We start from the raw sequence: 18,582 nt of genomic DNA, 5'->3' as shown, positions 1-18,582 counted from the left end.
TTTTTAAACGCACGCGCACTTTAAAACCGCACCCCTTCTTCTCTGCGCATGCGATCTGCACGGACTTCCTTTTTCCTCTGCGGCAGCCGGCGGGCCCTTGAGCGCAGACGCAGAACAGGCAAGTGGGCGGAGGAAGGCAGGGTCGGGGAGGAGCAGGTGAGTTGTTGCGATTGGTCGGCAGGGGGTGGTCACGTGCTCTCCTGGGCCGAAGGGGGCCCGTTTCCATGGGAGCGGCCTCCCGTCGCTAACGGGCGCTCGCAGTAGGGTGGGTCGTGGCGGGCGGGGTGTGAAGCGCCGCTACCGGCCCCGCCGCGCTCGGCTGAGTCGCTGCCCCACACGTGGGTGTGAGGCGCGGGGACGCGCCGGGAGCCCCCTGCCCCCCTCCGTGCTCAGGGGCGAGCGCGCCGCCCCCCAGGTCTGTCTCCCAGCGCCGGTCAGTGGGGCTCCCGGCCCGAGCGCTTCCCCTGCGGACTCCCCGCCTAGCCCCCGGGAGCAGGCCTCGCGCTCGCAGACCCGTTTTCTAGATGGGGAAACTGAGGCACAGAGGCTCAACCGTTGAGCGCTGCCCCATGTCTCTGGTTGCCGCGGTTTCTCCAGGTGGGCAGGTTTCAGTGTCACTCGTCTCCTTTCGGTGCGGGCACGCTCAGCCTCGCTGGCAAGCTCACCCACCGTGCCCCAGACCAGGCTCATAAATAAATTAGGTGCCCACAAGAAGGGGCCCCTTTGGAAATGTGGGTGGTAGTGAGTGGGTCGTGGTGAATCAGTGGTAGAACTGAGACTAAAACCCAAGCATCTGGACTCCCGGTTCCTGCTTTTTTCTGCAAATAGTAATCCCCGTCTTTATATTGCTATAAACATCTTTAAATGATCTTTGAGGCCTATGAAGATCAGATTGAATTGAAGTATAAATTATATTAGTATTGTATGTAAAATAGACATTAGTAAATGTGAGTAAAAAATCTGAGTTTACAAAAAGTATTTTGCAGAATCTAATACGAATCATGATACTTGCATAATACTCAAAACATACATTGTTTTAGCAGATTAAACGTTGTCCCGTGGTACTGGGAATCCAAACGCAAAAGCATTAGGTTAATGCTATACAAGGAGAAAGTGAAATGGACTTTTACAGTGCAAGCTGAGGAAGTACAGAGAGTGAAGTAATATAGAAATAGTGAAAAGTACATTTTAAAAAAAACCCTCGATATTAATAACATAAGAACGGTGAGACTGAGTCAGACCCAAGGTCCATCTGTCTCAGTATTCTGTCTTCTGACTGTGGCCAATGCCAAGTGTCCCAGAGGGCATGAACAGAACACGTAATCATCAAGTGATTTCTCCCCTGTCACTCATTCCCAGCTTCTGATAAACAGGCTCAGTGCACTATTTCTGTCCACCCTGGCTAATAGCCAAAACTAGACTTATCCCCCATGAATTTATCTAGTTCTTTTTTAAACCCTGTTAAACTCCTGGTCTTCACAACATCTAGCAAGGAGTACCACAGGTTGACTGCATTATGTGAAGAAACACTTCCTTTTGTTTGTTTTAAATCTGTCAGTTTAATTCAGTGACCTTTCTTGCATTATGGGAGCAAGTGCATAATTTTTCCTTATCTACTTTCTCCACACTGGTCATGATTTTATAAAACTTTATCATATCCCAATTTAGTCTTCTCTTTTCTAAGCTTAGTCTTCCTTTTCCAGTCTTTTTAATCTCTCCTCATATGGCAGCCATTGGCAACCAAAATGATAAGGGGCTTACCTTTTCTGAACTTTTTCCAATGCCAATATATAAAAAAATCTTTCAAAATATTTTATCACATGTTCCCTTAACTGTATTTTGTCATGTTTTAAAAATACAATTAAGTGATGTCAGTGGGAGTTGAAGTAGGCCCCGGAGCACTTAACGTTGTTAAGATATAGAAGCAAGGAGTTCTACGGATGTAAGCAAGTAGTTGACTAGTTGAGTAACAGATAAGCCTAGGCTTATTGGTTAATTTAGTTGACTACTTGCTTCTTCCCCCTTGCTGCCTTTTTGAGGGTCTGTCTACACTTTCACCCTCTTTTGAGAGAGGGATGCAAATGCAGCTGAGCGAAATTGCAAATGAAGCGTGGATTTGAATTTCCCATGCTTCATTTGCATTATCGCAGTCTGCCGCTATTTTGAATTACCCTATTTTGAAATAACAAACGCTGTGTAGACGTGATTATTTCGGGAGAAAACCCTTCTTCTGAAATAACCCTTATTCCTCATACAGCGAGGTTTACCGGTTATTTTGTTCTGGCCGTGCAGGCAACCAAGCTCATTCTCATCTCCCACTAAGTCTGGGACCTACTCCTGCTGCAGCTTTGCCATTTTAGGGTATGTCTAAACTACATCCTTTTTATCGAAAAAGGGATGCAGTTTAGACATAGCCTCAATGTACTAAGAGCCAAGCGGATAAGCAGCCCGGCTCTTCCTGCATCTAAAATGCAGAGCTGCAGTGGGGGTAGGTTCCAGACCTGGCTTAAACCGGGACTGAGCTGGGCTGCCTGCCCACCTGGCTCTTAGTACATTTAAACTGCAGAGCCACAGAGGGGGTAGGTCCCAGATCTGGTGCAAGCTGGAACTGGGCCGAGCTGCCTTTCTTTATTAGCTAATCAAGTAGTTGATAAAAATTCTGTCCACTACTTGATTAGCCATTAACCGCATCTTACCATCCTTAGGGAGTTCTGATACTGAGACCCTAACCCTTCCCAGACTACGGAACATGCTTGACTTCATTCAAGTATATTGTACAACTGAAGTGAAAGTACAGTAAAACTCCGGTGGTCCGGCATCCAGTGGTCCGGTATGCCTGATGGTCCGGCACCAACTGCAACCCGGAAGTGCTCTGGCAGTTGCTTCAAGTTGTTAGAGTAATTGATTAACTGCGGCAGGATCCACAGCCGACACGCAGTTAATGTAACTTTCCTCTCTACTGCCGGGAGGAGGGGGGGGGGTAGGGGTCGGTGGGGGAGGAGGAGGGGGCGAGGGTGTGCCAAAGCAGCCGCATTCAGGACGTTCTGGTCAGTTACAGTCACTCCGGCTGGATCCACAGCCAACACGCTGTTAATGTAACTTTCCTCTCTACTGCTGGGAGGGGGGAGGATGGGGGGGGGGCAGGGGTCCCTCTCCCACCGACCCCTACCTTCCCCTGCCCCCCCCTCCTCCCGGCAGTAGAGAGGAAAGTTACATTAACTGCGTGTCGGCTGTGGATCCAGCCGGAGTGACTGTAACTGACCAGAACGTCCTGAATGCGGCTGCCTGCCTGTCACCGCCTCTCCTCTCCCACCACTCGCAGGCTCTGCCTCCCTGCAGCAGGAGGGAGGGTTTGGCACACCCCCGCCCCCTCCCCCGCTTCCCCTCTGACGAGACCCGCCCCTGCCAGAGTACCTCCTGATAGTCCGGCATTTCTGATAATCCGGCACCACCTGGGTCCCAAGGGTGCCGGATTATCGGAAGTCTACTGTACTCAGCAACTTGCAGTATCAAGCATCAGAGGGGATAGTGTGCATTTCTTGGATACAGAATTTGTGTTGCTATGTTGCATGGAAAAGTGAGAAGCTAAGTGGAGTTACCAACTTTTCTTTAGTTGCAGTATTTTATAACATTAAATATTAATAACAAATAATTGTATAGTGCTTTCAGTATTGTAATAATTTAAGCTTCATACTGTATATAATTTCAGCACTACCTTTTCAAACTTTATATAAAAGTTTCATATAATTCTGTTATATTTTTAAATATAACTTAAAAATCATACTATGTGAACTTCTGGGAGGTGAGAGGTAGCAGCCTTGGAGGGTGAAGGCTTTTTTATTCACAGGATCGGTACTGAGAGCATAGTATTTCCCAGGTTATGCCCACTCTTAGCTGAAGGAATCATTTCTGCAGATCCAGGTAGAGTTTGGGCCATATTGTCCATTTCATCTTTGCCATATGCTGATGCTTCTAATAAAGATATTAATTATGCTGGTGTCTTGTATAATGTGGATATCTCTCTGGTGAAAATCGGATTGAGACCCGTCAATTCCATTTTTTGTACATCACTAAAAGTCATTAGTGGGTCCTGAATTTTCATCATTACTGGCCTAGTTTGGATTTAAATGAGTATTCAAAAGGTAAAAGTTTCCAGATCCACAACATCAGTTTTCTGACCCATCTAGACCCCCTGCTTGTATATTAACTTTCGTAAGAGATGCCTTTACTTCTTTTCCCCCCTTTGATATCTGTAGTCTTACTACTTAAAAGTCGTTCAGTGATTTCTACCATCTGAATCGGTCTTCCATGGGAAAAGGTTTGTGAATGACTGGTATCATTAGATAACCCCTTAGACATTTTTAAATGCCTTACAATATTGTTAGGTTTGAGATCTGAATATTGCCCTCCAAAGGGCAGAAACTTGCTTGCAAAAGGTACCAAATGGCTGTGAGTCAGTCATAAGTGGTGGCAATCTGCCATCCATCATTGCTGAAGGTGGGTGAGCAAAATAATATTTGCTGCAAATTCTACCGATCTTTTTGATTTTCATATATGTTGCCTGGGGAGATGCTTTCATGAAATAAGATTTCATTCCTGTTATGTTGTTAATTGTATGTGAATTTTGATGATCAGCTAACGCTCTTGCAGGTAAAACTGGATAGTAAAGGGTTGCTTCTGGCATACCACTCACAAAATTGCAAAGGAGGGAATGTCAGATCCTACCACATAATGGGTTCAGAGTCACATAAGGCCATAAGCTGGCAAGGCTTCGTAAAGCTTCACAGTTCCATATGGACACAGGGAAATCATCCTCAGTGTAATAAAGCTGAGAGAAATAAATACAGAAGATAATGTCTCGGTACTTTGTCAAGAAGTTGTAGATCTTGCTTATGCAGCAGTGCTCAGCCTCATTACAAGGAGAATAGTTTGAATAAAGAATTATATACCCAATGCCGTCATAATCGTATGTAACTACATGCAGATAACCACACATCTCAAACAACATAGACTCTGGATGGATGTTACACTTAAGGCAGTTGGTTGCATGGCCCTTTTGGACTAGTGTCCCAGTAGGGTTGCCAGATGGTTGAAACAAAAATTCTGAACACTCTTCTCCCCCCCCCCCCCCCAAAAAAAAAAACCACCAGGAAAAAATTCTGTTGAAGGGGGGGAAAAAGGGAGGGGGAGAGACCAAAGTAGTTGAGCAAAAAATAAAATAAAATAAAACGGCATTAAAACAGCATGTCCCCTTTAAGAGTGAGTGCAGGGATAGGAACAGGGGAGGAGTTGAGCACTAAGACCCAGTGGAAGCATTGCTTCCCCTTGGTCGGCAGTCATTTTGTGCAGGCAGCCTTGTGGAACCAGGTAAGCATGGGGACTGGGGTCGGGGGGGGGGGGGGGGGCTGGGTGTGTTGGGAGCCGGGGAGAGGGGGTGTCGGGGGGGGGGGGAAGGCCAGGTGCTGAGTGTTTGTAGGGTTGCCAGGTGCCCAGCATTTTTGCATCCTGGCCAGGGAAAAAATCAGAAAATACTGGACTGTTCAGGTGAATACTGGACACCTGGTAACCCTATGTCCCAGAGAAGCTCCTCAGTTCATAGAATATAAGATGTTTGTTTTGAGGACTCAGTAGCCCATATGGGAATCCAAAGGCCATATGAAATTCCACATAAGGGACTCTTTCTTCTTCACCTGTCCGTATATGATAGGGGCATTTAGCACAGCTCTGTGTCTGCCAGTAGTAGGACTTTACTGCTGTTCCTTGATTTGTCAGATATTCCTGGAAAAAAGTTTGCCTTTCTGGGTTCATATTTCTGTAATTAACAATCCTGAAAGAAGAAAAAAGAAACTCATAATTTATCCCTCCCATTTCCTTTACATGTACACTGCTAATATAATGCATATTCTCCTCTGAATATACTGCTGCTCAAGTAGAGACTAGAAAGCTTTGTGGATGGCAGTCTCAAATTAAGAGAGGTAAAGTTGGAAGCATAAGATCCAAGATTGTCCTTGATTTTGTGGGCCTGCCTTCTTTGTTTAAAAAAAAACCCAAAACATAACAGAAAATGTCTCTACCTGCTACTACCCCCGTCCCATAAAAGTGCAAAGTATGTAATAAAAGCATTGCATACTGTTCAGAAATTGAATCACTAGGTTTTCCATATACAACCTGATTACATCTATGCAAAATCGAATAGTTTAAAATGTATAATTACCATCAGTACATCGCCAGACCAGGATAGTCGTCAATTTGTATGTAGTCCACTTCATAGTCTTTTCTGGGACCAATTATTGAGTCCAATTTTAGTCTAATCAATTTGTAAACTTTGGTGGGGAGAGGTTAGATAATTTGTTCAATGTAGGAAAAATCTTGTTCTTGTCGCCTATCTACCAACTTGTAGTTTTGTTGTATAACTTTGCTGAGGCGTGGCAACCCTGCTATAGTGTAGCCAGACAAACTTCCCCCCCCCCCACATCCATCTTATTTGTCTCTCTGAGGTTCCTGAAGCATACAGGGCAGAGAAGGAGCAATAAAATCAGCATAGTCTATGCTGGCTTATCTGTTCCTGAGAAGCTGAAAACATAGATATGAGAAAAGAGCGATTAAGGCAATAAGCTGACCTCGAGACTGCGAGAACTGCCCCGGCTGGCACCCATGTTGATATGATCACACACAGTTGTCCCTGGGAGAGGAATCTCCCACTGAGAAAAGAATCTCCAGTACTTCCAATTTAGTTATCTCTCTTACAAGTGTAAATTAAGTTCACAACTCCCTTGTAAGAACTGGTGTCATAAGACAGACCAGCATCATTTGGCATCACAGATAAGAAAGAGATATGCGTGACCCCATGGGTATAAAGATGGGTCCAGCATCACACTCACTTTGAGTGTCAATCTACAATCTACCTGCTGGTCGGGTTAGGTGTTTGACCTCCCGAGGTTCCACGGGGATGCCCACCTCGTATTTTCGTCTTTCCTAGGAATTGAGGGACTGGCCCTGGCCTGACACGCTGGAGTCAAAAGGCACAGAAGGGGGTAAAAATTGTACCTGGATGTGGTCCTTTGTCTTAAGTGTACACATAGACTTAGAGCTCTTTAAAGATTAATCTGTCACTTGGTAACATTATTTCTATTTTCTATCTTTATTTTCTGTGTAACCATTTTTTAAGAACTATATTTGCTAGCAGTTAAGAAAGAGAGCAATAGCCATTGTAACCATATGATTTATAAGCTTCTTTAATAAACCTGTAACTGATTAAGCTTTAACCTGACTCCTTCAGTTGCTGTAACAGAACCAAGCACAATTTAAAAGAACTTTAGCCGGTTGTAAGGGACAGGTATAGGAAGAACTTGGGCACTTGGATCGTGTCACTCCCAGGTGACAGATCCGTTGGGGCATCTCTCAGTCTTCCCTAGACTGCCCGCTGCGAAGGGATCCTGTATCCTACCAGCTGAAATCTGAGATGTAATAAGCTCTTCCTATAAACTCGGGGCATCTGTCAGCCTGTTGGCTGCCCTCTGCGACGGGACCCCGGTCCTAGCAGTAAAGTCACGGACGTTAGACTCTTTTCGGGTTGCCCTCCAGCCTCCTAGGCTGCCCACTGCAACGAGACCTTGCGTCTCAGCAGTTGAAGACTTGGGTGTAACACACACGCACACACTGCCCTGACCGTCGGCTGACATATAGTCATGGTGAAGACTCTAAAGGCAACCTCATTTTATTGTTTGCCAGTGGCAAATGCTAGGGTGCGCATGCACACGCACACACACACACACACACACATTCTCTCTCTCTCTCTCTCTCTTTCATTTGTGTTTCAAACAGTCTGTTGGGTGTAGCTTTCTTTCCTTTGCCTCTCAGCATTTCATTTTCCCCTTTCATTATTAAGTTCCTTTAATTTTTTCCAGATATTTTAGTACAAGATTTTTTTGATAGAATAAACCAAAATATTGACTTGTTCGGTGGTGACTTCATAGGGAACATCAATACCAAGTTATTATTTATCTGTAGTGCGAAATTGAAAGGGGCACCATCGTTTTAGATATTGTATACACACATAACACAAAATAGTCCCTGCTTCAATTTTGACTTTGCTAAAGTCCTTGCATAGGTGTAAGATCATTGGACCTCTAATAAATATTTCTGGTACACAGTGGGCGAAATCATGCTAATCATACTCTCAGAAAACTCCAAATTGGAGTTAATAGGAGTTTTCCATAAGGAAAGCAAGATTTGGCTTAAAAGATGCTCTGGCAATTTTTTTTCCTTAATCAGCTGGAAAGGGGGAACTCCAGTGGGCTCCCCCTTTTCCCACCAATTCAAGTTTAAATTTCCTATTATTGCTTTCAAGGCCTCGCTTGACTATCCTCCTTCCACTGCATCTTGGATCTTACTGTGTTCCTGCAAATCCTCTTTGCTCTGTTGACTTGTGCTGTCACTACTGCTTTTGTTTCCATGTCCCACTCCTGTCTTTGTGCCAAATTCCTTGCTCTTTTCTGTGCATGGAATAACTTCCTGAAGCAGGCCTCATCTGCTTCTCCTAAAAGGTCTCTTTTTGAAGCCCATGAACACCGTCCTTGTGATCTTAACAGTATTCACTCAGAGTGTCCTTTTGTGTTCAGTCTGGAACACCGTAATCAGGACAAGGACTGTCTGTATCTGTCTACATTCTACATTGATGTGCACATTGGTGCTTAAATAGAACTCAAAATGAAAAAGGGTGATTCTGAGGAAGAAAAAAAATCTTCCGTTTGGAGAAACATCTGTTGAGAGGCCTATCTTCACCTGTCCACAAGACCTCCTGCAGTTTGTCAATACTAGCACATGGAAAGAAGGTGAAACATTTGGACAAAGGTGTGCTTTACTGTTGCCTTCAATGAGCACCCAGATTGGCCACAAGATGGCAGCAAAGCACACATGTGCTGATCGGCATTTTATACTCACCATCAGGGTGGTTTGAACTTTATTCTGTGTTGTTTGCAGAGTTGTAGCCATGTCAACTTTATTCTGTGTATGCAGCGCTACTGCAGCCAGGTTGGTCCCAGGATACTATAGATGAATTAGTATTTGTTATAGTCCAAAAAAAAGATAAAACTACACATATCTTGTAACTATTATACAACATTTAACAAGATGCTGCAAAAAAGACCTTTACTCTGATCTTTCCCCTTAAAACTTGCATTTTTATTTCAATGTAGCTGTGTGATACAGCAACAGCATATCTTCCAGCCTCCCAGATTAGTGCTGCAGTATTCTAACTGAAGAGCTGGGAACCCCAAAGAAATGCATCAAGGGCTCTGGTTTTAATTGGCATGTGTGCATGTGACTTGAGTGCATATGTTCATTAGCCCTCTGCTTCCCTGCCAGCTCTGTCCCTGTGAGCCTGCAGGGGCTTAAATTGACAAGGATTCTGCACTGTAGTGCTTCAAGCTGTAGCATTTTCATCAATTTAAATCCCCTGCCAGGTTAGAACAAAACTGACAGGGAAGCGGAATCCAAAGGAATCAGTGACCACCGCAGAGCTTTGCTTCTCATTTGCCACATACTTTATTTTCATATTAGAGGATTGTGTGTCAAAAGAGGAAGGGTGGAAAGAAAAAGCAAAATGGAACAAAACTGAGCACTTGGCAAGTCCTGAGGGGAAGTCAGTTTCTGTGCCCCGATTTTTTAATGGTCAAAAAAAAGGGTGGGGGAAAGGCTAGATGCAAGTGTAGCTGTACAAACTCTATATAACTTTCTTAAATACCAGGTCTGGTGCATAAAGCAGCTAGTGACCTTATGGAGCTCTCTCCACAAAAAGAAATCCTTGTCAAGTGTACAGCTGTCGTCAATAAAACTAAGCACTTACCTAGCACATCTCATTCTCACAGTGCTTTATAAACATTAGCAAATGATCTAGGTTAAAATACACTGTGCTTATAGGGGAACTATTCCCAGCATTGCCTCTCTGAGGCTAGGTCTATACTGTGGTGTTTTTGTGGAAAAAGCTACACAAAATGCACTCTACATTTGCATAGTTTTTTCCGCTTTTTTTTTGGAAGTTTTTCCACCATTTGGCCCCATCTAGACGTAGCCTGTGTGTGCCACTGGGGTAGATTGCTTATAGAGGAAATGTCAGAAGTGGCTTCTGATTCTGGGAACCAGAGTTGAGATACTGTGGCTTGTTCATTCTTCTTTTGGTATATACCAAGCACCTTAAAACTCTAGGGCTACGTCTAGACTGGCATGATTTTTCTGGAAATGCTTTTAACGGAAAACTTTTCCGTTAAAAGCATTTTCAGAAAAGCGCGTCTAGATTGGCAGAACGCTTTTCCACAAAAGCACTTTTTGCGGAAAAATGTCCGTGGCTAATCTAGACGTGCTTTTCCGCAAAAAAGCCCGGATCGCCATTTTCGCGATGGGGGCTTTTTTGCGGAAAACAGTACTGTGCTGTTTACACTGTCCCTCTTGCGCAAATGATTTGCGCAAGAGGGCTTTTGCCCGAACGGGAGCAGCACAGTATTTCCGCAAGGACACTGACGATCTTACATGAGATTGTCAGTGTTCTTGTGGAAATCCAAGCGGCCAGGGTAGACAGCTGGCAAGTTTTTCCGCAAAAGCAGATGATTTTGCGGAAAAACTTGCCAGCTGTCTACCCTGGCTGCTTGGATTTCCACAAGAACACTGACAATCTAGACACAGCCTAGCTGTAGTTAATGGATGTTGTGGGTTCCCAGGATTTCTGAAAATCAGATTCAGTGTGTATCAAATTGGACATTCAATTTGAGGAACTCCCAGTCCGTGATCAATTTTATTAGCCTCAATGCAATATTTTGCCATCTTTACTCAGGGAAAACGATGTTGATTCCAGTTGGATTTTTGCCCAATTAAAATGCCAGGGATTGGCCCTATAGTTCTGTGTTTGTTTCCTCTTTTATAAAATAGGGTTATAGTACTTATACACAGCACCTTGCAGGGGTGAGGAGTCGTGAGACCCATTAATATCTGTAAAGTGCTCTGAGTTCCTTAGATAATGCTGTAGAAATCTAAATATTTTATTATGTTTCTGTTTATTCAGAACAGTTAACCGATGCACAGGCTTAGGGAACAATTAGAGCCATCAGAAGTCTTTTGTTTTGTTTTGTCTGGCTGCCCCGGTGTCCAATAAAATGCTCCTGCAGCACCCTCTCTTCTGTTTATCCAGTTTCCTTATGGATTTAATCTTGTATTGGTGGTGGGGAAAGGGGGAAGTTTTCTAGCCACAGTAGGCACACAGGATTTTTGGGCTGCAGTGGTGTAAGGAGTGGGTCTTGGTTTTAGAAAACAAGTCTGCAAGTGTCTCTAAAAATCATGTTGCATGCAATGTGGTTACATTGCATAAAGTACAGTGATAGGCATGATATACTCTAGGCATCCAAAAGTCATTCCAATAAAACCTTTAAATCATATCACACAAACATTTATTCTGTATATAGAGGGGTCCCTTTATCTATCCCTGAAATGCAGCCGTCTCCAGGGCAGAAAGTAGCTACCATTTAATGGTGCACAACACCACTATGCAACCCTTTATGAAAGGAAGTGAAGAGGATTACTATATTTAGTCAAAACAACAGGAGGAATTTCAGTAGTCATAATATAACTACTCAAGTTGGAAATTTGGCCACACCATAGATCACTTATTTTTGAGGGAAATATACCTACTGGTCTCACTTCCACATCTTCTCCAGGTACTAGATGCAGTCATGCATCTCTCTAGAATCTGTGAACCTCCTTATAGTCAATCTATCTTAAATTTGCCAGTTTTCAGTGAAATGACTGATACTGGTTTTATTTACTTAAAATAAGGATCACGTGGTTTATCAAGACATTTTTTGCATTAAAGATTAAGAGTTTATAGAAGTAGGCAAAAGTTTATCTCTTAATATAATGAGTTCCAGAAGTGTGGTAGTGATTTTTCTTCGTTAATTAGCCGAAGGGTTGTCTGCTTTCTTTAGTACGCATATACTTACGCTTACAAAAGGGTATCTAGTGTTCCTTCTCTAAGTAATGCCCTTTGTACAAGAATGGTTCTTTTTTAAACTGCTGAAATCTCTGACAATTGAAATTTCTTAGCATTGCCTGGTTCAAAATAATCTCCACTGGAAAGCATTTTACACATGACTTCATTCAGTAATAAGTTTATCTGGGTTCAAAGTACAGGAGGGTCATGTGGTCCTTAAGCAAGATAGGACAGAAACATTAAGTTTCCAATTTAGACTTTAAATATAAGGTAGAAGGAGGAGTGGAAAAGAAGCAGCATGTGATCTGAAGCTGGGGTTTTTTTTAATGGTTTAGTTTCATTTGGCGACTTAGTGCTGCAAAGTACTGTGTGCCCTCAAGTTCCATATATTCTGATGCTTGTTGTGTTTTGACACAGGTTACAATGACTTCAGGGGAGTCGCTCCCAATATACACAGCAATAAATGAAATCAGAATCAAGCCCACTGACCCAAATATTATGGTGAACAGTGGAAGCTGTAACTAAGGGAAGATGAGATGGCATCTCTTTGATGTTTATAACAGCAGCAATAGGCAGTTAATGAAAATATAGTTGGGGGCTGGAGAAAAGTGAAAGCCAGAGTGCGTAGGGCATGCAAAGGTAGGAAAATGCTCTGGTTTTGAATCAGGAATGCCAAAGCTTCTTAATGCTCACCTATACTGCTCCAAATATTTCAGTGCTGCTCCTTTGAGCAGACTGTGCTAATGGTATTTATGAAATTGATAGTGGAGACTAGGGTCGAGCTACTAACATTTTTACTGACAAACTGAACCAGGATTTGCAAATCAGACTCAGAATGAAAGGCTGGTGCAGTGCACCACGCAGGGTACGTCACACAGCAGTGTTATTTAGGAATAACTGACGTTATTCTGAAATAACATAGACCGCGTCTGCACTACAAGCAGTTATTTCGACATAATGTCGAGGTGAAGGGCTTCTTACCCCGACTCCCTTACTCCTCATAAAATGAGAGTTATAGGAAGTCGGAAGAGAAGTGCTCTTTCTCCGACTTTCTGCTGTGTAGGCAGTGCCAAAAGCTGAAATAAGCTATTTTGACTTAAGCTACGCAATTGACGTAGCTCTTGTTGTGTAGCTTTGGCATTAGCCTTGCTGTGTAGACATGCCCTTAGGCTCCAAATAATTTAGCTTTTTGGGGAGAATCTGTATAACTACCTTTTTAACATAGTTTTAAAATCATCAGGTCATGTTACTATTTGTACAATTTACACTAAATTTTTTTCCCCTTAAAGAATTAGGCTGTTCCCTTTACCCTGTGTTCTGTCCTCTTGAGAGAAAATACAAAAATATGAGAGATCTGTAGCCCTTCAGGCTTGGAAAAGACAATATATGAATATATGGACCAAAGCTTACTGTGGAGGGCACAGTGGAAAATGGGAGCCTAAAGAATTCAGTCTAGATAAATTTGTAATTCAGTGTAATGAAGAAATCACTATTTCTAAGTACGCTTTATTTTCCCATGAAAATTCTGATTAAGGCTCTGCTCCTACAAAAGAACAAATGTGTGTTTTCCTGTTGACGTCACTGGGACTGCTCACGTGAATAAAGTTAAGCACAGGTGTCTTTGCAGGATATGGGACAAAAGTAGTAATGCCATCTAAAGGGGGTTTGTTAATTGTACATGAGGTGAGAACAGACCTCTAAGAGCAGTAATAAATAGTGCAGAGAGCTAGCCAAATTCATACTTAGAGATAAATTTGGCTCAATATGTGTAAATGGAAGCCAGAGGCAAGATACCTTGAATCACAAGTTCAAATTTCAGGATTCTGCGTCTTCTCAACATAAATAAATTTAGTGTGTGCATTTTGCTTTGGCAGAATTGCCACTCTTAAGCACTAGAAAAATCACAAGATTTAAAAAAAATGCCTGGGGGGGAGGAAGACAGTGCTTTCTTTGCCTTCTGGTGTTGGTACACTTAGGCTTCACATCTTCAAGCTTTTCTCTTTAGCCACGAGGGCTAGAAAACTACCTTTTGGGGGGTTTGTTATTGTTGCTTGTTGTTGTTGTTTTTTAAGGAAAGCTGAGCTTCTTACATAGTAACCTGATTCCACCAGGTAGGACTCTAACAAAAGCACCAAAACATGTGAGACTTGCGGCATTCACATTACAAACCACCCAGAGCTTAAAAATCTTAGCCCTCTCCATGCTGTATGAACATTAAAGTGCCCGTGATATTTCTGTAATGTTAAGGATTTGCCAGCATTTTTCTTTTTCCACACTGTGGGTGGTGTATTGCTACTCTCACGCTGTCAACTCCAGCTTGGCTGCCTGTATACCAGTGTAAGGGAGGTGAGGCTGGAAGATCTGTTGCTATATAGACTGGTTTATCCTCCCCACTGTGATATCGGCACATTATGTATCTGGGGCAAATGCACGTCTATATAATTTCTTTTCTAAATGACTTGGTTGAGGATCTAGTCCCAGCTTTCCAGCGGAGGAGAGGGAGAGCTGTTTGCTTCACATCACTAGAAAAACAGAGGCTACGTCTAGACTGCAAAGTTCAATCAGAAAAAGAAACACAATTTGTGGTACACAATTGTGTATCTTTTTGCACTTAACTGTCGAAAGTCTTTTCTGAAATTTCCGCTTTATTGTCGAAAGAGGCTTTTCCGAAATTTGGTGTTTCTACATGGCGCCAAATTTTGGAAAAAACTGCTCTTTTGACACATCCTTTATTCCTTGTAAAATGAGGTTTACAGGGATGGCAAAAGAGCACATTCGCTTTTTCGGAAACTTTTTTGGAAAAGTGGACTCATTCCTTGGACACGGCATTGCTTTTCCAGGATACGTCCAGAATCCCGGAAAAGCAATGCAGTCTAGACGTAGCCTGATCCTGATTCTCTTCTTATTTCTAACCCAGGTATAAATCAAGAATAACTCCATTAAAGTCAATAGACTTACAGAATCAGATCCTGAGTGTGTGCCACCAAAGTGTTGCTTAGCCTTAACAGTCCATATGTATGTATTAATTTAGGATATTCTGCTTTCTTTTTATTGTGAACAGTGTCCATAAGTGATGTCACCAGAGCTGCTTGGACATTTTTCAACAGAAGATACTGATTTGGTGAATCTGAAACTTTTTATGGATACGTATTAGTTTCAACCCAGATTTTGTCAGAAAGGCTTCCTGGGTTCTGGATAGAAAACAGAGACCTTCATTCCCCTCAGAATAGCCAATTGTTGGGTTGTTTGGGTGCTCATCTTGTTCTCTTCTGCATCTCCCACATCCTAGATAAGTGTCTCACCAATGGCATACTAGCTAAGGATGTAAATAGCTACCTGGTAAGCCTCACTCATTAATGGGTGAGGCTTACCAGTTCTGGTTAACTGGTGGGGACTGGAGCAACTCCCTGCTCACAGCATGCAGGGGGCTGCTCCAGCCCCATGGGGCCTGCTGCAGGCAGGAGCACTTCAGATGGCCGAAGCAACTCCTGTTCATGGTGTAGGGGCTGCTCCAACCTGGTCACAGTGAGCAGAGGGGTCACTCCAGCTCAACCGGTCTGGAGCGGCACCCTCCCGCCGTTCATGTCCCCTTTAATTGGTTAACCAGTTAACCAACTAAATGGGATTTTATATCGCTAGAATTGGCTATTCTGGGGATGACTATTTCTCTACTTTAAATTTTTGAAAGGTTTAAGTTTTGTTCTGCTGCACAATGACAACAAATGCCAAAACCGCAACATTTTTTGTGAAAATGAATGTTTGTTTTCTGGCCAGCTCTGTATGTCACATCCATGATTGGTAAAGATCAGAACTCTGGATACATATTGTTTGTTTTAACATTACAAAAAAGCTGTCTTGTACTATCTATTTGGCTAGCCAATCTAAAATGAAATCACAGCAATTGAAATCTGTACAAAGAATTTACTGAACATATTTAAATGGGGATTGCTGAACAATGAAGTATGCTAGTTGCGTGAGAGCCCAAGTGCTAAGCTGATGAATTATTTGTCAGTGTCCTATTTCTGGCCAAGTATAATAAATGCTGTAGAAACAATATGGACTCATAAATCGAACCGTGCAAGGCTCTTCTTTTTACTCTGGCTTTTGCTTGTGCCATATTCGGATTTTGGCCACTGCAGGCAAAATGTGGAATAGCTCACTTGATGGAGTTACTCTGATATCAGGATCTGGCCTGAGTTTTTAGAGTTATGTATATGTGCTCTGAAATGTGTAATTGAGCACATTATACAAACCAATAAATATATTAAAATTATTGGCTGAGCTGAAACTGTGTTTGCCACATGATTTTATTCATTACTCTTCCAGCATTGAACAGACTTTTTAAACAAATAGCTGGCAATTCCCTCTGGCTGTGCACAGATATTCAACCTAAGGAAATGGAAGATGTGTTCCAGCTTGGAGAGAGTGGTAAAATGAAAAGGCACAAATTGTCCCATATGGTCAAATACTTTATAAGATGTACAGAAAAACTGAATTTCTGCATTTCTCCTCCTAACGAATATATGCTATCGATGTTCCGCTTAGTTGAAACTGACCTTGTTAAATCAGATTTCCCACTCTGCCTATGATAACCCAGTGCACCTAGGGCGTATAGAGACCTGGAGAATATTTAATTTGTTTGCAGCAGGAACCACGGTAATCTCTGTTGGCTGGATCCTGCTCCCATTAAAATCAATGATTAAAAAAAGACACCGTTCATGTGAAACAACAAAAGAGCAAAGAAACTGAAAACTAAGAAAAGAGAGCTGCTACCATTGTATCACTCTTCTATTTTAAAAAGGGGTGTGAAGGTGCTAAGGTGGTACTGGGACATGAAAACCAATGAGCCATACCTGAGTACTAGAAAAAATAATTAAGAAAATAAAAATCTGGGGTCACACACCTAGCTGGTGTTACTCAATGGATCTCCAATGAATCTCAGATATGGTCTAAACCGTAGTTAGGTTGACCTAAGGTCTACACTTAAATTTCACTCCTTCTAGCATAACTGCTGTGCTGTGCTGTCTTAACTCTACCTCCATGGGCTGTGTAGAATCAAGGTCGGTGTTGTCAGGTCAATGCAGAGTAGACACTGCATTGTGTATACTGACTGTTATGGGATCTCATGAGCTGTTCTGCAATGCACTACGCTACAAGTGCTCCTGGTGTGGATGAACACTGCCAATGCAAGGAACACAAATGATGTGTTCTCTTTTCCAGCTAAACAAGCCCAATTCTTTCAGTCTTCCCTCATAGCTCATGTTTTCTAGACCTTTAATCATTTTTGTTGCTCTTCTTGGACCTTCTTCAATTTCTCACATGCATTAGGTCTGATGTTCATTTATAGTAAGGCCCCTTTATACCACTCTGAGCCATGATAAGATGCTTAGAATAATTGAGAATCAAGCCCCCTTGTCTTCATTTTACAGGGGAAAACTGAGGCACAAGTTCATAGCCTTGCAAATATTTGTTGCCCAGTGAGTTAGTGACTAGGCTAGGAGCAGAACTTAGGTAGTCCAACTCCCAGATTTGTGTGTCAACCATAAGACTACCCTGCCCCAAAACATACAGAATGCAAGTCCTTCCATAGACCAATTCTTATCCTTGCCTGGGTCCGTAGAGCAATTCTACAGAATAGGTGCTCATAGTAGATACAGGATGCAGATCTCGCTGGCATCCTACCCTCCTATCTGCTCACCAGTTTGGCCTTTGGGAAATAAGAACAGTTATTGCAGAACTAATCAACAGCCAGTCTGGATCAATATCAGATCTCCACCAGTGACCAGTGTTAGATGTTTCAAAGGTGCCCGTTGCCTTTCATAATTCACTGGATTGTGCATTACTGTCCTGAAGCAGGAACGTTGATAGTTCATATCATTTTCAGTATAGCTAGTGTAAGGCGGGTATGATTCTTATTCATATAAGTGTCTAATCCTTGATAAAGTTCACTAATCCTGCTTGCTACAGTTCTGGTTTTCAATGTGCTCAGACCATGTGCCCCCACCACCATGGGCTTTTTGTGAGTCTTGCGTTAATCAACACGATGCTTTCCACTGTTTATTATGCAGGTCGAACCTCCCTTGATTGGCACCCTCGGGACCTGAGTGGTCCTGAACCACAGAGTTTTCCAGACAAGGGGAGGTTAAGGCTGGGCCTCCACCGTGCCGTCTGTGACCGGGGCTGTCTCCCCCACTGGGCCAGCCCTGCTGCCTCTCGCCCCAGTCAGGGCTGTGCTCCTACGGTGTCGGTCTGGGTTGTGTACCTAGCTGCCAGTCCCGCTCATTCCAGCCCTAGTCGGGGTTGCGCACCCTGCTGCCAGCCCCAGCCACAACTGTGCTCTTGGCTGCTCACCATGCTGCTTCCAGCCCTGGCTGGGGCTGCACTCCACAGGGCCAGCCCTAACCGGGGCTGCGGCTTCCCCCCCCTCCCCCAGCTCTGACTAAGGCTGTTTCCCACCATGCCATGCTGGCTGCTGACCCCACTGCCTCCAGCCCTGGCTGGGGCTGTGCTCTTTGCTGTCAGTCCTGGCCATGGCTGTGATCCCTAACGCACCAGCGCCAGTGGGGATACGCTTCCCACCTCTAGCCCAGAGCAGGCTGTGCTTC

The 18,582-nt window shown here is 43.3% G+C and overlaps 2 protein-coding genes across 2 annotated transcripts in view; one reads left to right on the top strand and one right to left on the bottom strand.

Moving 5' to 3' along the window:
* The first annotated feature begins 66 nt into the window (after positions 1-66).
* Positions 67-18,582, top strand: part of RGL1 (ral guanine nucleotide dissociation stimulator like 1) — a 150,438-nt gene continuing 131,922 nt past the window's right edge. The window contains exon 1 of the mRNA XM_014575423.3: positions 67-156. The gene's annotated coding sequence lies outside the window, so the exon portion shown is untranslated. The remainder of the gene's footprint in view (positions 157-18,582) is intronic.
* On the bottom strand, positions 4,204-5,808 carry APOBEC4 (apolipoprotein B mRNA editing enzyme catalytic polypeptide like 4). Its single transcript, XM_075937113.1, is given in 3 exon segments — positions 4,204-4,458; positions 4,460-5,061; positions 5,691-5,808. Coding segments are annotated over 3 exon segments (975 nt in total).

Source organism: Pelodiscus sinensis, chromosome 9, assembly GCF_049634645.1.
Source record: "Pelodiscus sinensis isolate JC-2024 chromosome 9, ASM4963464v1, whole genome shotgun sequence".
Taxonomy (NCBI): Eukaryota; Metazoa; Chordata; order Testudines; family Trionychidae; genus Pelodiscus; species Pelodiscus sinensis.
The sequence above is the reverse complement of the archived record's forward strand: the minus strand, read 5'-3'. Positions and strand labels throughout refer to the sequence as shown.